At 41.6% G+C, this 13,459-nt stretch overlaps 1 protein-coding gene across 1 annotated transcript in view; it reads right to left on the bottom strand.

Moving 5' to 3' along the window:
* Positions 1–13,459, bottom strand: part of LOC134871300 (dynein axonemal heavy chain 9-like) — a 266,267-nt gene that overhangs the window by 179,104 nt on the left and 73,704 nt on the right. Inside the window, exons 33-35 of the mRNA XM_063894016.1 lie at positions 7,281–7,437; positions 5,874–5,978; positions 2,797–2,954 (exon numbers count right to left, since the gene is read on the bottom strand). Of these exons, the coding sequence (XP_063750086.1) occupies positions 2,797–2,954; positions 5,874–5,978; positions 7,281–7,437 (420 nt within the window). The remainder of the gene's footprint in view (positions 1–2,796; positions 2,955–5,873; positions 5,979–7,280; positions 7,438–13,459) is intronic.

Raw genomic sequence — 13,459 nt, 5'->3', positions numbered from 1 at the left:
GGAGCGTCTTGGAATCCCCCAGTCAGAGCTGGTTGATATGGCCAGGGAAAGGAAAGTTTGGGGCTCTCTGCTGGAGCTGTTACCTCCGCGACCCTGATGGATAAGCGGGAGAAGATGGATGGATGGACCACATCCAACATTATTTCTGAAACAGTGTGGAGCTCAAACGTTTCTCTCTCGCGGCTTTACCACAAGGGCAGGACCTTTTATATTACACATATTCTCTCCAGTACAGCGTTAGCTCTGAGCAGGCCTGGACTGGCCATCGGGAGCACCAGGAGGTTTCCCGGTGGCCTGGCGTGTAAAGTGGAATGCTGGCCTGAGGTTACTGGCTGTCTACATGATGTGGCCGACCGACATGGCCACAGCCATATCAATCATACATCAAAGCCCTCATAGGTCTCTGTGTGTCATTCAAGCAGGGTGTGTATTTGTGGCGCGAGAGAGAGAGAGAGAGACTGTGCGCCGGTACATGGGATTGTTGTTGTTAGCATCTGTTGCTAGCTGTGCTAACGGATATAAGGAGCTGTTTCTACAAGAAGGTGGAGGAGTGTCCTCTCCTGTCAGACTGAGAGGCTGATAACCTCAGCTCAGAAGTAAAGGACTCTCTGAGTGTTTGGATAGTTAACTTTAATCTAAGTTATCTCAGTGGCTCTTAAACAGTTCTTTCACCATTTATGTAAACACATATTTCCAAGACACACCTTTATAATATTATTATAGTTAAAAAATAACAGATTAAATAAAAACAGGTATGAAATCATTCCAATGTATACCATAGGACAGTAAAACTAAAATACAGTTTGAAAGGGGAGTGATTAGTTAATATCATGAATAAAAAGAAAACATTTAAACTAGGTGAAATAAGATAAACTTAAAAAACTTGTTGAGAGCTAATACTAGTCTTTACTGCTGTGTCACAGAGGAGCAGGGGTAGAGGAGGGAGACAGGAAAGGCTGGTTCAGGAGCCCAGACATACTCACAACTAAATTAACCAAAAAATATAAAATAAATCAGTTTTAATGTGTTGCTATTGGATATGATATGTTATTTGTTATGGCCATATTCTTACAATTTTTATGATGATTGAAATGTATAAAGTTCTGTTTCCTATGGTTGTTTCCATACATCTTATCTCTGTAATTTGGCCTCAAAGTGCTCCAGATTGAAGCATTTCAATCCAATTTTTTTTTAAATCATCCAGGGGGAGCATGTCCCCGGACCCCCCTTCAGGATTTAAGGTCCACCCCCTCTTAAAGCATGTACACATGGATAAGTTACCAAATACAATAGCACACTTTTAAAAATACTAACTTATTTCCATGTGTTTCTATTGGGGTAGTAGAACCAGCAGAACATAGGCGCTGGCATGTACAGGGCCAGCAGTCCACAGGAGGACATGTTATTGAAGTCAGGGAGATTTAAACTATAGAGCTTCTATGGGCAGCAACGCTGTAAATATTGACGATTCATCCAGCAAAATGCCCCCCCCAAAAACTGGTAGTGGCCTGGCTGGGTGTATAATTCCTGGCCTGACTTATTGTCCCAGTCCGGCCCTGGCTCTGAGTGTTAGCAATGCTTGCTATTGTAAACAGACCATATTACTTCCAAAACAGAGGGGTTTCAGCTCGCCCACTTAATGTGGGGGACGATAGGTTGGGTCATGTCACGTGGGCAGGGCGTTGCCAGGAGTTCAATGTAAAGCCAGCCCACATTTCCCTTATTACATCATAAGGACAGCAAATCTGGATCAGCTTGTTTGTACCCACATTTTTAGAGATGTGGGTAAGGCATAAAAGAGAGAGGGTTGTATTTTCTGACACATTGTGAGTCTCCTTACATACTAGGACACATATTTATGCATTTTGCATAATAGGGGACCTTTAAACTAAAAAGAGTGACAACTTTGGCTATGTCATGTCTGCAGAAACAGAAGAAATGAGAGAAGACGGTCAGGTGGGGGAAGGAGGAGGAGAGTCATGTTGCAGCTTTGAGATCAGTTTGGATTTCCTCTCTGTTCCCACAGATCTTGTCTGGAGGTCTGTTCAACAAACTGAACATGTTTTAAGCAGAAAGCAGAAACTGTCAGAAGACAAGGGGCTGATGTTACAGGAGTATGATGGGGTGGAGAAGCACAAACTGTGATTTGCTCATAACATAGAGGGTCGCTCAGGGCCAAAAACAACGCTAAATATGTGGATTTATACAAAGCCAAAGGGAAAAGAATAAATACAGTATGAGTTGCATAAAGGAATTGAATACAAAGAAGCTTGATACGGGGCTGGATATGGAGAGCAAATCGGAACATAGTGGGGACAAACCATCACAGAGGGTGCAGTAAGAGGAGAGTTGTTAGATGTTACAGTTCATCTTTGGTTCTAAAACAGTTAAGAGTTCAAAATACCTGCCCCGCCCTGTGACAAAACTAAAAAATGTACTTCACTTGTACTTTTTATGAATGTGAGAGACGTAATGTCCTCTTTTGTTATATATCAATACACATATCACAACAATCAGTTTACTTATCAGCCGTCACACTTTGAGCCAAAGCCCAGGATTAAAGCATATTTTGACCCTTTCAAATTTTTTTTTTTTTTTAAGAAGACAGGCATGGATCAAAAGCGAATCCCTATCAACAATTTTTAGTACAAACAGCCTTAAAGAAAATATTCCCAATTTATAAAAAAAAGACAGTATATCTAATTTAGGCCAACTCACTAAACCTGGATTGATGGGCCGACACATTTGAGGAATAAAGACTGGCACATTAAATCAGAGCTGTGTTTCTTCTCCCACCTGAACAGAGCCTTGAGGTTCTCCGGAAGCTCCGTCCGACCGGCGTATCCTGGGTTCATGGTGATGAAGATGCCGACAGAGGGGCAGAGGCTCACTTCCTCTCCCATGAAGATAAACCTCTGCTTTTTGTCTCGAATGGCATCCTGGATGCTTTTGACCTGTAACAGAGGAGAAAACAAACAAACACAGAGTAAAGTACATTGGTATCAAACCTTCATACCTTTTAGTTCATTTGATTCAATAAAATGCATGTTAAACAAGCATCTTCAGTCCTGCTCTGTGAAGCCGTACTGAGGCACAGTTGTTTTTGACCTCTATAATAATGCCAGCAGTCTAACAAGCTCACATGAACAAAGCTAACATGCTAAATGCACATGTTGCTAAACTAAATGTAGGCTAATTTGATTGAAGGATTAGACTCCTGTGGTGGCTGCCTATAATTGTTTTAGACATTTCCCAAAACCTCCAGAGCGTTATGAAGACAAATAAGTCACAACATGTTTTTAATGTTGCAGCAGTGCCTCACATACACCCAGACCCAGCTCAGAGTGAGCCGCAGATGAGGGGGCAGCCCCGCTGCACGCTGCCAGACTGGAAGAATTTTGCTCTAGTTCATCCTACAGCTCCTCTGAGATCAGATTAACATTAACTGCTTTTGATCCAGAATCCACCTCTTGCACTGAAAAACTGAAACATTGACTTTATCGAGTGTATTCTGTCAACACATTTCACATAACTGTATTAGGTTAGTTGAAAGCAATAATTAATAATACATTTAGTCAAAGTTTTTACAGTGCGGACTGAATGTCATATTCATCCACCTGACCTGAACTATAGCAGATCCAGCATTTGTACTGATTATTTTCAAACAAATAAATCTCCCTGGTGTTAAACTGAACACACAGCAAGTAAAACTGTGAAAAGGGGTATGAAAGAACATATAAAACACAGAATTATTTTTTAAAAGATGAGGCTCAAACACCTCTCTGAACAGTGTAATCCTTTTCTGTCTGTTTGAATGTCCGGACTGGAAGTAGCTGCTTCAATATATTCATTCTGTAACAGAGGCCAAACTCCACCAATTTATCTTCATGTTGTTCCGTCTGGAGGCCTTCTGTTTTTCCTTGCTTTATTTATTGTTGAACTATTCCTACCACCTGTGTTAGCAGAGGGACTGTGTGCTTGTGCGATGAAGAGGATGGATTGTGTGTGAGTGCTGGTGAGAGTAGCTCCTCTGTTCTCGAAGTCTACCTCTGACTTATTTCTCATTTCCCCCATGCCCATTCATTCTGGCAATTGTTCTTAGTATGGTATGCTTGCACCGCTTACGGAATACATTCTTTTATTCATATTCGGAGGGAAAGACAGAGAAGGGTTGCAAGTCTAGAAAGGAGTAATAATCCTTTGAGAAGCTCCATCTCCATTACCATCAATGTAAATGCATTTGGCAATGACAGTATTACACATACATGAAGACAAGGACTGGGGCAGCAGCATGCAGGATGTGAATACACCAGAGAGAGGATATTTTTATCAAGGATAACAGAAGGCAAGATAGCAGAAAAGCTAGCATCAGCGGAAACGCATATGGCTGACTCCCTTAGGTTGCTATTCAGCAGCTACACAGAGCTCAAAGTGTAGGGAATAAGTATGCATGATGGGAAGAAAGAGACGGAGAAGCCAACAGAACTTCCTCTGGTCATATTGAGGGGATGGACATAAAGTTTCCATCTTCATTTCTTTAGCCGCTTGTGTGCAGCACGACAAGCTGTAAAAACGTTTTATATATAATCACCTCATAAAGCTGATATGGCCCTGGTATCTGCACATTGTAAAGTTTCACATTTTAAGAGATTTTTAGACCTTGAATATCAAAAACTAAAGTTAAGACATTTCATGAATGCGCAGGAGAATTGATATGACTAACTTATTAAAAAGTGGTTGCCAAATGATCATAATGCTTTTGGCTCAAAGTGTGACGGAGTGTATGTAAAAAAACAAAACACATCCTCTCAGTTTTAGCTCTTGTTTGGCCTCCACCAGGTCCTAAGAGAAGATTCTCTTTTGAGCCGCTTAATGCTGCTCTACTTTCTCCAGCTGCTCTCATACTGTCTGCTGTTTACTGCTGAGCAGGAAGTGATCAGAGCTGCTTTGGTACCTTTCCAATGAAAACTCCTGACAGGCTGCCAGCTTGATGAGACTGAATCATATAGTATGTTTTGTTCTAAAACTAAATCAGTAATATTACACTCAATGAAACCCATGAATGAAAACCCAGTCCCACAAAAAAAATATCTAGATACGTCGGTCCACAGGGCAAAATGTAGTATATTCACAGAAAACAAAGATTTCTCCTATTGATTTGTAACTGCCAGTAAAAACCTAGTAAGATCCTACACATCCACTTGATGTAGATTCTGAAAGTATAATGGCCAAAGTATCCTACAATATCGGATTTTCCAGTAGAAATAAGTCTGGTGTCACACTGGGAAAGTTGAAGATCACGTGACATGGGCACTGGTCTTTAGAAATGAATAGTATATGTATATGTATGTATATAGTAAGTATATGTAATATAATGTACAACAGGTGAGACTGAGACAGAAATTCACTTCCTCCTAAAGTGTGAAACATTTAGGGAAACAAGAAATGGTTCCTTTAACAAGTAGAACTCTGATCCTAGATTTCAAAGAGGTTAATGACTGCTCAAGATTAAAGACACTCCTAGGAGAAGGAGACAAGGCACATCTTGCTGCCCAATATGTATACACATGCCACAACCTGAGGGACAGTGAATGAGACACACAGACACCCACACAATCACACACAGAGACACCCACCCACCCACACACACCCACCCACCCACCCATGTGCTAAATATAGGATAAACCTAATTTTTTAACAGTTTTCATGACAAAATAGTCCCATTGCAAACTGCACCATGCTGATGCAAGATTTTGGGGCATCTGGCTAGTTTTTGGGCTCCAGGAAAGTTGAATTTCACTGAATGGGACACATGCCTCTGCCTAAATGGAGTTTTGGTAGTACTGAGGCAGTAAAGCTGAATTAGTTCTTACCTGTACCGCCACCACAGACAGCACCTCCACTGAGATCCGGTTAAATTCATCAAAGCAGCCCCATGCCCCCGTCTGAGCCAGGCCTTTATAGATGTTCCCACAGGACTGGTGGACAAAGAGAGACACGGCTATTCAGAGAGCCGCTGCGGGACAGTCAGCCAGGCTCACAGGTAGAGACCGTGTACGACTGGCTGATAATGAATGTGGCGAGGCAGCCACAAGGTATGCCAATAACACAGAAGACAGAACATGTAGCCAATGCAGTTAGAAGGCTGAGAGTAGGTGAATAATCACAGGACGATTAGGCTGTTATAAACTGGAGTAAGGGTCATATCATTGTTTTTCACACAGTGTCTTTTGAGCTTTAGTCCTTGCTTATATATGTGCTTTCTTTGTCTGTTTTGTGTTAATGACTTTGTATATACAGTAAGGGCTTTTAACCGGGCATACGTGCTTTACATGTGCTGCAATCGTGAGTAAATTTCACTTCACTTTTTTAATCCTGCTTTTGTGCCTTTGTCTGTGGTAATGTGATGTCATTCTGCTCATGAGTTTTCTGTGCTTGTGTACTCTTGTATGTTTGCTTTTAATGCCAGCAACCTGCACCTGACTGCAGATTCAAATGAGCCCCTATGGCTAAATCTGGCACATTTAAATGGGGGAATCAAGTGTTCATGTTGATTAATTTTGCATTGTCCCTTCTTAAATAAATACATACAAATGACACATAAACAAGGCCTCATACTAATAAAACCAGGAGTTGATTGCAATATAAGAAAGGCTTAAATATCTCCCACATATTTTGGAGTTTTCTTAACATTAACTCTGGAGCAGGTGAACAGACCTCCGGAGAGCAGCTGGCCCGGGATGAGGCAGAGTTTTTCTCCAATTACATAGTAAAGAAAAAAAGTTAAAAACAGGAGCCGTCTGCCTGATTGATCCAGCTCGAGTGTGTGTGCATTAGTGAATATGAGTAACTTGATGGGGCTCTGTTTTGCTCAAGGAGTGTATTAACAATTCTCTGTGCCCTGGGGGCTGTACACATCTACACTGTAATAATGCTCCTCTGTGGGAAGCAGGAGCAAGTCAGATCTCAAGATTATGTTTATGTCTCATCTCAGCACTTCTTATGCAGAAAGGGTGTGCAGTAAACAAGAGTGCGTATAAACCAAGGTGGAGACTGGGTTTAGTTAAGAAATAACGATCATGGTTTAGCTAATCAGCTCTTCTAGAAGGAAGCTGGCAGCCAGAAGATGAAAAGACAGAAAGAGGGCACGAAGGTTGGTTGACAACTTGAAATATCGCTGACAAAACACAGATGAAACGAAACACACATAGAGGATGCTGCCAATGCAGATGAGCTGCATGCATCTGCTGGCTCACAGGGCAGCACGCTCTCCCGCTCACCTTGTAGTCCATCTGCTCAGAGCAGTTAAACACATAGACCATGATGCCGAGAGCTCTGCCCAGATCCTTGGTGGTCTCAGTCTTCCCTGTGCCTGCGGGCCCTGCTGGAGCTCCACTCATGGTCAGATGCAGGGACTGGGTCAGGGTGATGTAGCACCTAAATATATCAGGGAGACACACATTCAACACTGATGAGGACTGGAGACGCCAAGGAAAAAAAAAAGCTTTGACTGACTGGACTGAATGTTCTAGAAAAAGCAGTCCCTTCCACTGACACACTTCTGTGTCTTCTGAGCTTTCAAAAATGTCAACTGTTCTACAGAATAAAGGAACAATTTTATCACTTGGTAAATTGAAATGTATCATTATTATTTTTATTTTGTTTAAAAAATAATTGAAATACAAGTTTAATACATATGTTTATAATTGTTTACAAAGTGAAATATCAATAGCCGCACTCCATTCTTCTTTCTGATTCCCAGTCTTTGTGCAATGCATGATGGAAATATCTACTTCCTCCCTCAGGGCTAAACCACGTGCATGGACCATCTCTAGGTGCCCGTGTCTTGGCAAACTTTTAGCAATCAAATCCAAAATGACTCAAGTTAAACAAGTAATTACACACGTTTTAATTAAATGAAGTTTAAAATCTGGAAACTAGTGTTTCAGACGAAAGCACAGGTTCTTTCTTCCAGCTGGGCCTGGCTGCATGCCACACCTATACCTGTGCCATTGGGCCAGCTGCAGGGTCCTCAGCTGGGAGCCACTCTTGCCCTTTGTTTTCGGCCATCTGAGGCCGACTTTTTTCTGTCGCCAGCAACTGAAAAACAGTTTTTGCACTCTCACGGGAATATCTCCGCAACAAAGCGACATTAGGTTTCAACGGCATGGTATACCTCAGCACCACACCGTCATCACTCATGGTGCCACTTGTTTGTACCATGTTCAGCCAATGTGTTATCTATTCTAAAATATAAACTATAGCGTATAAACGTAGAAGCGTTATTACAAACTTTTATGTAATTCCTCGGAGTTAAGATAACATAGTGTTTTAAGGCGAGTTTGAGTTTCCATGGCAACAGCATATGTCTTAACCACAATTTGAGTCATGAACCCATGATATACATGTGAAGTTTGGTGGCGATCGGACCATTAACATTGGAGTTACAGACATCGTGTTTTATGGCGAGGGATGCGTTACCATGGAAACGCCACATTATGAAACCTCAGATTTGATGTAGAGCTGTCAATTTTCGTGTTTGTGTTTCCGTGGCAACACTATAGGTCTTAACCAAACCAATGCAGTGACATCACATATGACATCTCCGGAATTACATACTAGAGCGATGACATCATCATTACATCACAGGTTGGCACTCTCCAATTCCGGAATTGGAGAGTGCCAACAGCGCTCTGAAGAAGAAGATGAAAGCTGCAGAGCGGCAACACAAGCAGCAGATGGACGACATGGTGGCAGGGTATGAAGCACAGAAGCTCTCAGACCAGAACAACAAGGCCAACCTGGTGACCTTAAACCTGCTGAAGAGATGAGAGGGGTCCACTCTCATGGTCTCATCTCGTCCAGGTGTCAGGACAGACCATTTTGTCTGGTTCACGTTCTGATCTTCAGATACTTGCCTGCAGAGTCTATCTGTCCCTGTGATGTTGACCGGCTGTCAACCCCTGTGCCTCCAAAACCTCTGCCTGTGTCCCCAGGACCTGGTTGTGGCACCATCAATGCTGGCCCTGGGTAGGAAGGTGGTTGTCAGTGGACCCAACGAGGAAGCTCCACATTATAGCTCTGTTGGTGATTGCATCCGAGTTTGTCCACCTCCCTTGTTGCCGTTGCCTTACAGATCTGATCTGAGCGCTTCGTCTTCCATTCTGATAACTTCTGGTTTGATCTTCATCCTCGCCCAGATAAAGACCCATGGGGTGAGATTGAACAAATCATCACTAATGCCTTTTCCCAGCTTCAGCCGGCTTGTTGTGGTTTCCAGGCTTGTGTAGCAGACATATAAATAGTAGAAGAAGGTGGATACCAGGCTTTGGAAGCAAGTTGGAATATGGAAGAAGATGAGGGTGAAGGTTTTTCCAGTGTTTGGTTGACTGTATTTGCTCCCAGATCCTGGCAGAAAGCTCCCCTGGTACCCCTGCCTACTGGTGTCAATATAGTGGTTTGACAGTAAGTTACTGGTCATGCGTCTTTTGACCACAGTAAAGAAAATCTCCCCTTCCATTTTCAGTCTAAATGAAGATGTCAAAGGACAATGTGGCCTTCAGATTTTCATGAGGTTAGCAGAACAATGGAACAAAATGCTGGAGAGGCTGAACACAAAGCTGCAAAGCACTACCAATTGGTGAATGTTCTACTACAATACCAACTTATTATCTAATCAATGTGAGAGTTTTTTTAAAGTGGCCATAGAATGCCACTTTTATTTTTTATCTGCCCTACTTTTTTGTTTGTTTATTTGTTTTTCGTCTGTCATTATTATTATTATTATTATTATTATTATTATTATTAATAATAATAATAATAATAATGCATCTATCTGGTATTTTAAATTGTTTTAAATCGTCTACAAAGAAGGCATATGACTTTGGTTGATCCAAAAAATGTCCAGATGCGGTTTTTCAGGCCCATTTACGATGATTTGGTCCTAGAATGAAACAAGCTGAATTGCCTTATTTAGGGGCTCATTTAAATAATTATGACGAGCTCTGCTCTGATTGGCTGGTTTACAAGGAGCAATCCATGGCTGCCTCAGAGTCGTTCAAGTTTGTGAAACTGTGAGATGAACCATGGAGGCTATTGGCATCCAACCTTACATGTTTGAGCCTTTATCGGAGGAGGAAACCGATGAATTTGAAGAACAGCCAGTTGGTCGGAGATTGGAGAGCAACATTATGGAGTGGTAATTGTTAGTGTTAGTGTTTCCAGCAGCTGGTGTATGCAAATGTTGGGGCTGGAATACCGTGTGTGACGTCACACACAGGGATTGTTGTAATTCGCCCGTTTTACTGCTGTGATATGCATATTCTTGATTTGCACATGAAGGAGGAAACAATGGTGTTTGAGGTTCACAGTATGTCAGTTCAGTGTATCGAACTCTCCTTATTCAACTATGCCAAGGTAAATACAGTTTTCCATTCTTCGGCACCTTTAACAAAAAATAACAACCAAATAAACTACTGTGTTTTCAAGAACTTTTTTGACAAAATAGTCCCATTGCAAACTGCACCATGCTGATGCAAGATTTTGGGGCATCTGGCTACTTTTTGACAGCAGTGACCAAGAAAGTTGAATTTCACTGAATGGGACACATGCCTCTGCCTAAATGGAGTTTTGGTAGTACTGAGTACTTTTTTTTAATGAGTTCTTAAGTCAGGTGATATATTCCTCGAAGGACTGTTTTTAAACATGAAACAAACAGGAATTCCTCCAGGATCTTCACAGCTCTGCATTGAGCTGCCCCCTTTAACATTATCCCAGCCTACTTTGATAGAAGCATTCTAGAAAAAGGCTGTAGACACAGCTGAGGAATGACAGAAAGGATACATCCTGAATGGATGCAGTGCTATGAGCAGCACTGACTCTGTCTTGCTGTGGGTTCAGCACAGCTCATAGCATCATTATAATAATAATCTGTGCTCTGTGCATATGATGAGTAGCTGTCAGGACTAACACAGTCTGCCCATCTAAATAAACTAGAGCAGCATCATGGATGTGAACGGATGGAGACGATCAGGACCTTATTGATCAGAGTAATAAACTGAATGCATTGCTGGAATATCAATAGTACTATGGTTTCAATGAGCTGCTGGTTATGAGATGATGTATTGAAGGGGAATATATTGAAAAGCATAACGAGAGACAGATGCTAAGATAGGATCCCATCTGTATACAGAGTATCATCTGGATACCAGCGCCAACAGGCTTTATTGCTCACAATCAGCCGTCTGTGGCTGGATAAGGAGGAGCTGTCTGTCTATCTATCTGTCTGTCTGCCTTACACTGATGCTTCTGAAGGTGAACAGAGCATAGTGACTGATGACAGCGTTTGCTAAACAAGAACATACACGCTTGCATTCATCAAACATTTTCTCACAGTGGCTGCCCTTGGTATAATCTGAAATGTTCCAGATCACTGCTGTCATAAATCAATTCAGATGATTTATGTTTGACACGTTTGAACAACTCAATGGTTCAGGGAGCATTTTTAAAATGGTTCCATGTGTGTCAAAGAACTGAGTTTGAAATACTACTGTTGGTTGATGAGGCTTTAAATAGTTAAATGTCAAAACATGTAATCTCCTGCTTTAGTGAAACCAGACCTCTCTGATCGTCCCAGCCTCAAACTAAACATGAACAAGCATTTACATCCTAAAGAGTTTGAATAAACTCCTTTGAAACTCCGTCAGCTCCAACTGTCACATTTTCAAAAACAGGCTCAAAATGTGTCAGCCTTTCATTAAATCAGATGTTGGGCCATTTATTCATAAACTGCCCTGCACTGTAACTCAGCTACCATTTTAATGCCTTTGTACACTACTTTTGAATTAGTTTGAATCTTATTTATATGGCTTTTATCTTTAATTCAATCAATTGAAAATACACGTAAAAGTGGCCGATTGTTTTTTGTTAAAAACAATCTTTCTTGGCAGCTACTGTGATGTTTGGGGAGTAGTTTCTTCTTTTGCCACCTATGGTACAAAAACTGTGTATCCAATATAATGAAGAAAACATGATTTCAGTTTTCTCAAGTTGTGGATTAAAGGATTTGACATGCAGCTCCATGGTCCATTGTTGAAATGGAAGCCGGTGGCACACTGTGTGATGGCAGAGAGGGCTCGCACCATCTGGTGAAGTGTTGATACCCGGCCGCTTATCCGCCCATCAAAGCCCATTGTTTCTGCTTTGTTCAGGCTTCAAAGGAATACTGGTCAGTCGGTAAAAGCACACTGTCAAACACTGCAAAATGCCAACAGGCTCTGAGAGGCAGGTATTCATCTCAGGGCAGTTCAAACTTTGTTTTGGAATCCTGCAGAATCATGTGCAGCGGAACAAACAAGCTGCTGGCCAAGGGTTCCGCTTGTGGTGGGTGTATATAATTATTCAAATAAAGACCCTGAAAACGCTTCAGAAGCTTATTAATAGAGGAGAGACGCGTTTCTCCCATACAGTTTTTCAATTTAAAGGAAAAATTAATTTTCACCAACACAGATGGATTTTTGAAAATACTTGTGTTGGATTTTGAAAGTGTTTAATAGACACTGGCATATTTAAAAATGCTAAACAACATTTGCTATGTTGAGGAAGGTATAATTTTGTCTGCTTAGAGACCTCTACCATCGAGGAGAGGATCGACAAAAGACAATCTTTTTGGAAAGATGAGAAAGGTGGATACTGTATGTTGCACCCTTACGACCAGCATTTGTCCAAAGTGAAATTTTGTGCCGTTCTGACCACAACGCCGTTAGCAAGTAACAACATTAGCAAGTTCAGTTATGGAGAGCGAAGTTAAAGAAAAAAATCACTTTTACCTAATTACATAGCAACTCAAATTTAAATGTTATGGCAGGCCAACTCCCAGGCTTTGTGCTGAGAGGAAAAACTGACTGACTTTTAATGACCAAAATAGTGTCTGCAGGAGCGGCGAGCTGGTAGTGCAAAACTCCAGCAGCTGCTTTGCTAGATAAATATCTATTGACTCTAATGTTATGGAGGACAGGAGAATGGCCTTCCTCTACTAATAGGGTGAATGACATACACACCCCTATGTCTCTGTGACACTACTGTTTACTGAGCTGCCCGTTAGCTGTGTGTCATTTCTGATGTGGTTCTGTTGCTTACTGTGCACTTCTGGACTGGTTAAGCTTCATTTGTTAGTCAGTCTGAAGTACACGTTTGATTGCAGTTGTTTAATGAGGTGATTGAGAGCAACGAACAGAGAGGAGGACTCGCTGTGACGTTAGAGAGGGAGGGGAAGAGAATGTACTGCTCATAACAGTTTTTAAAATGCATTAATTAAAAAGACGTTATGAACGTTGTTTGAGTGGGTGCGTTGGTGTGTGTCTGTGTGTGAGAAAGAGAGACAGAGAGAGTGCATGAGTGTTTGTGAACTCAAGTGTCCACTGGACTGTGTGCGGCGAGTGCATGGCTGCTCGTTACGTTA

Source organism: Eleginops maclovinus, chromosome 10 (assembly GCF_036324505.1).
Source record: "Eleginops maclovinus isolate JMC-PN-2008 ecotype Puerto Natales chromosome 10, JC_Emac_rtc_rv5, whole genome shotgun sequence".
Taxonomy (NCBI): domain Eukaryota; kingdom Metazoa; phylum Chordata; class Actinopteri; order Perciformes; family Eleginopidae; genus Eleginops; species Eleginops maclovinus.
The sequence above is the reverse complement of the archived record's forward strand: the minus strand, read 5'-3'. Positions and strand labels throughout refer to the sequence as shown.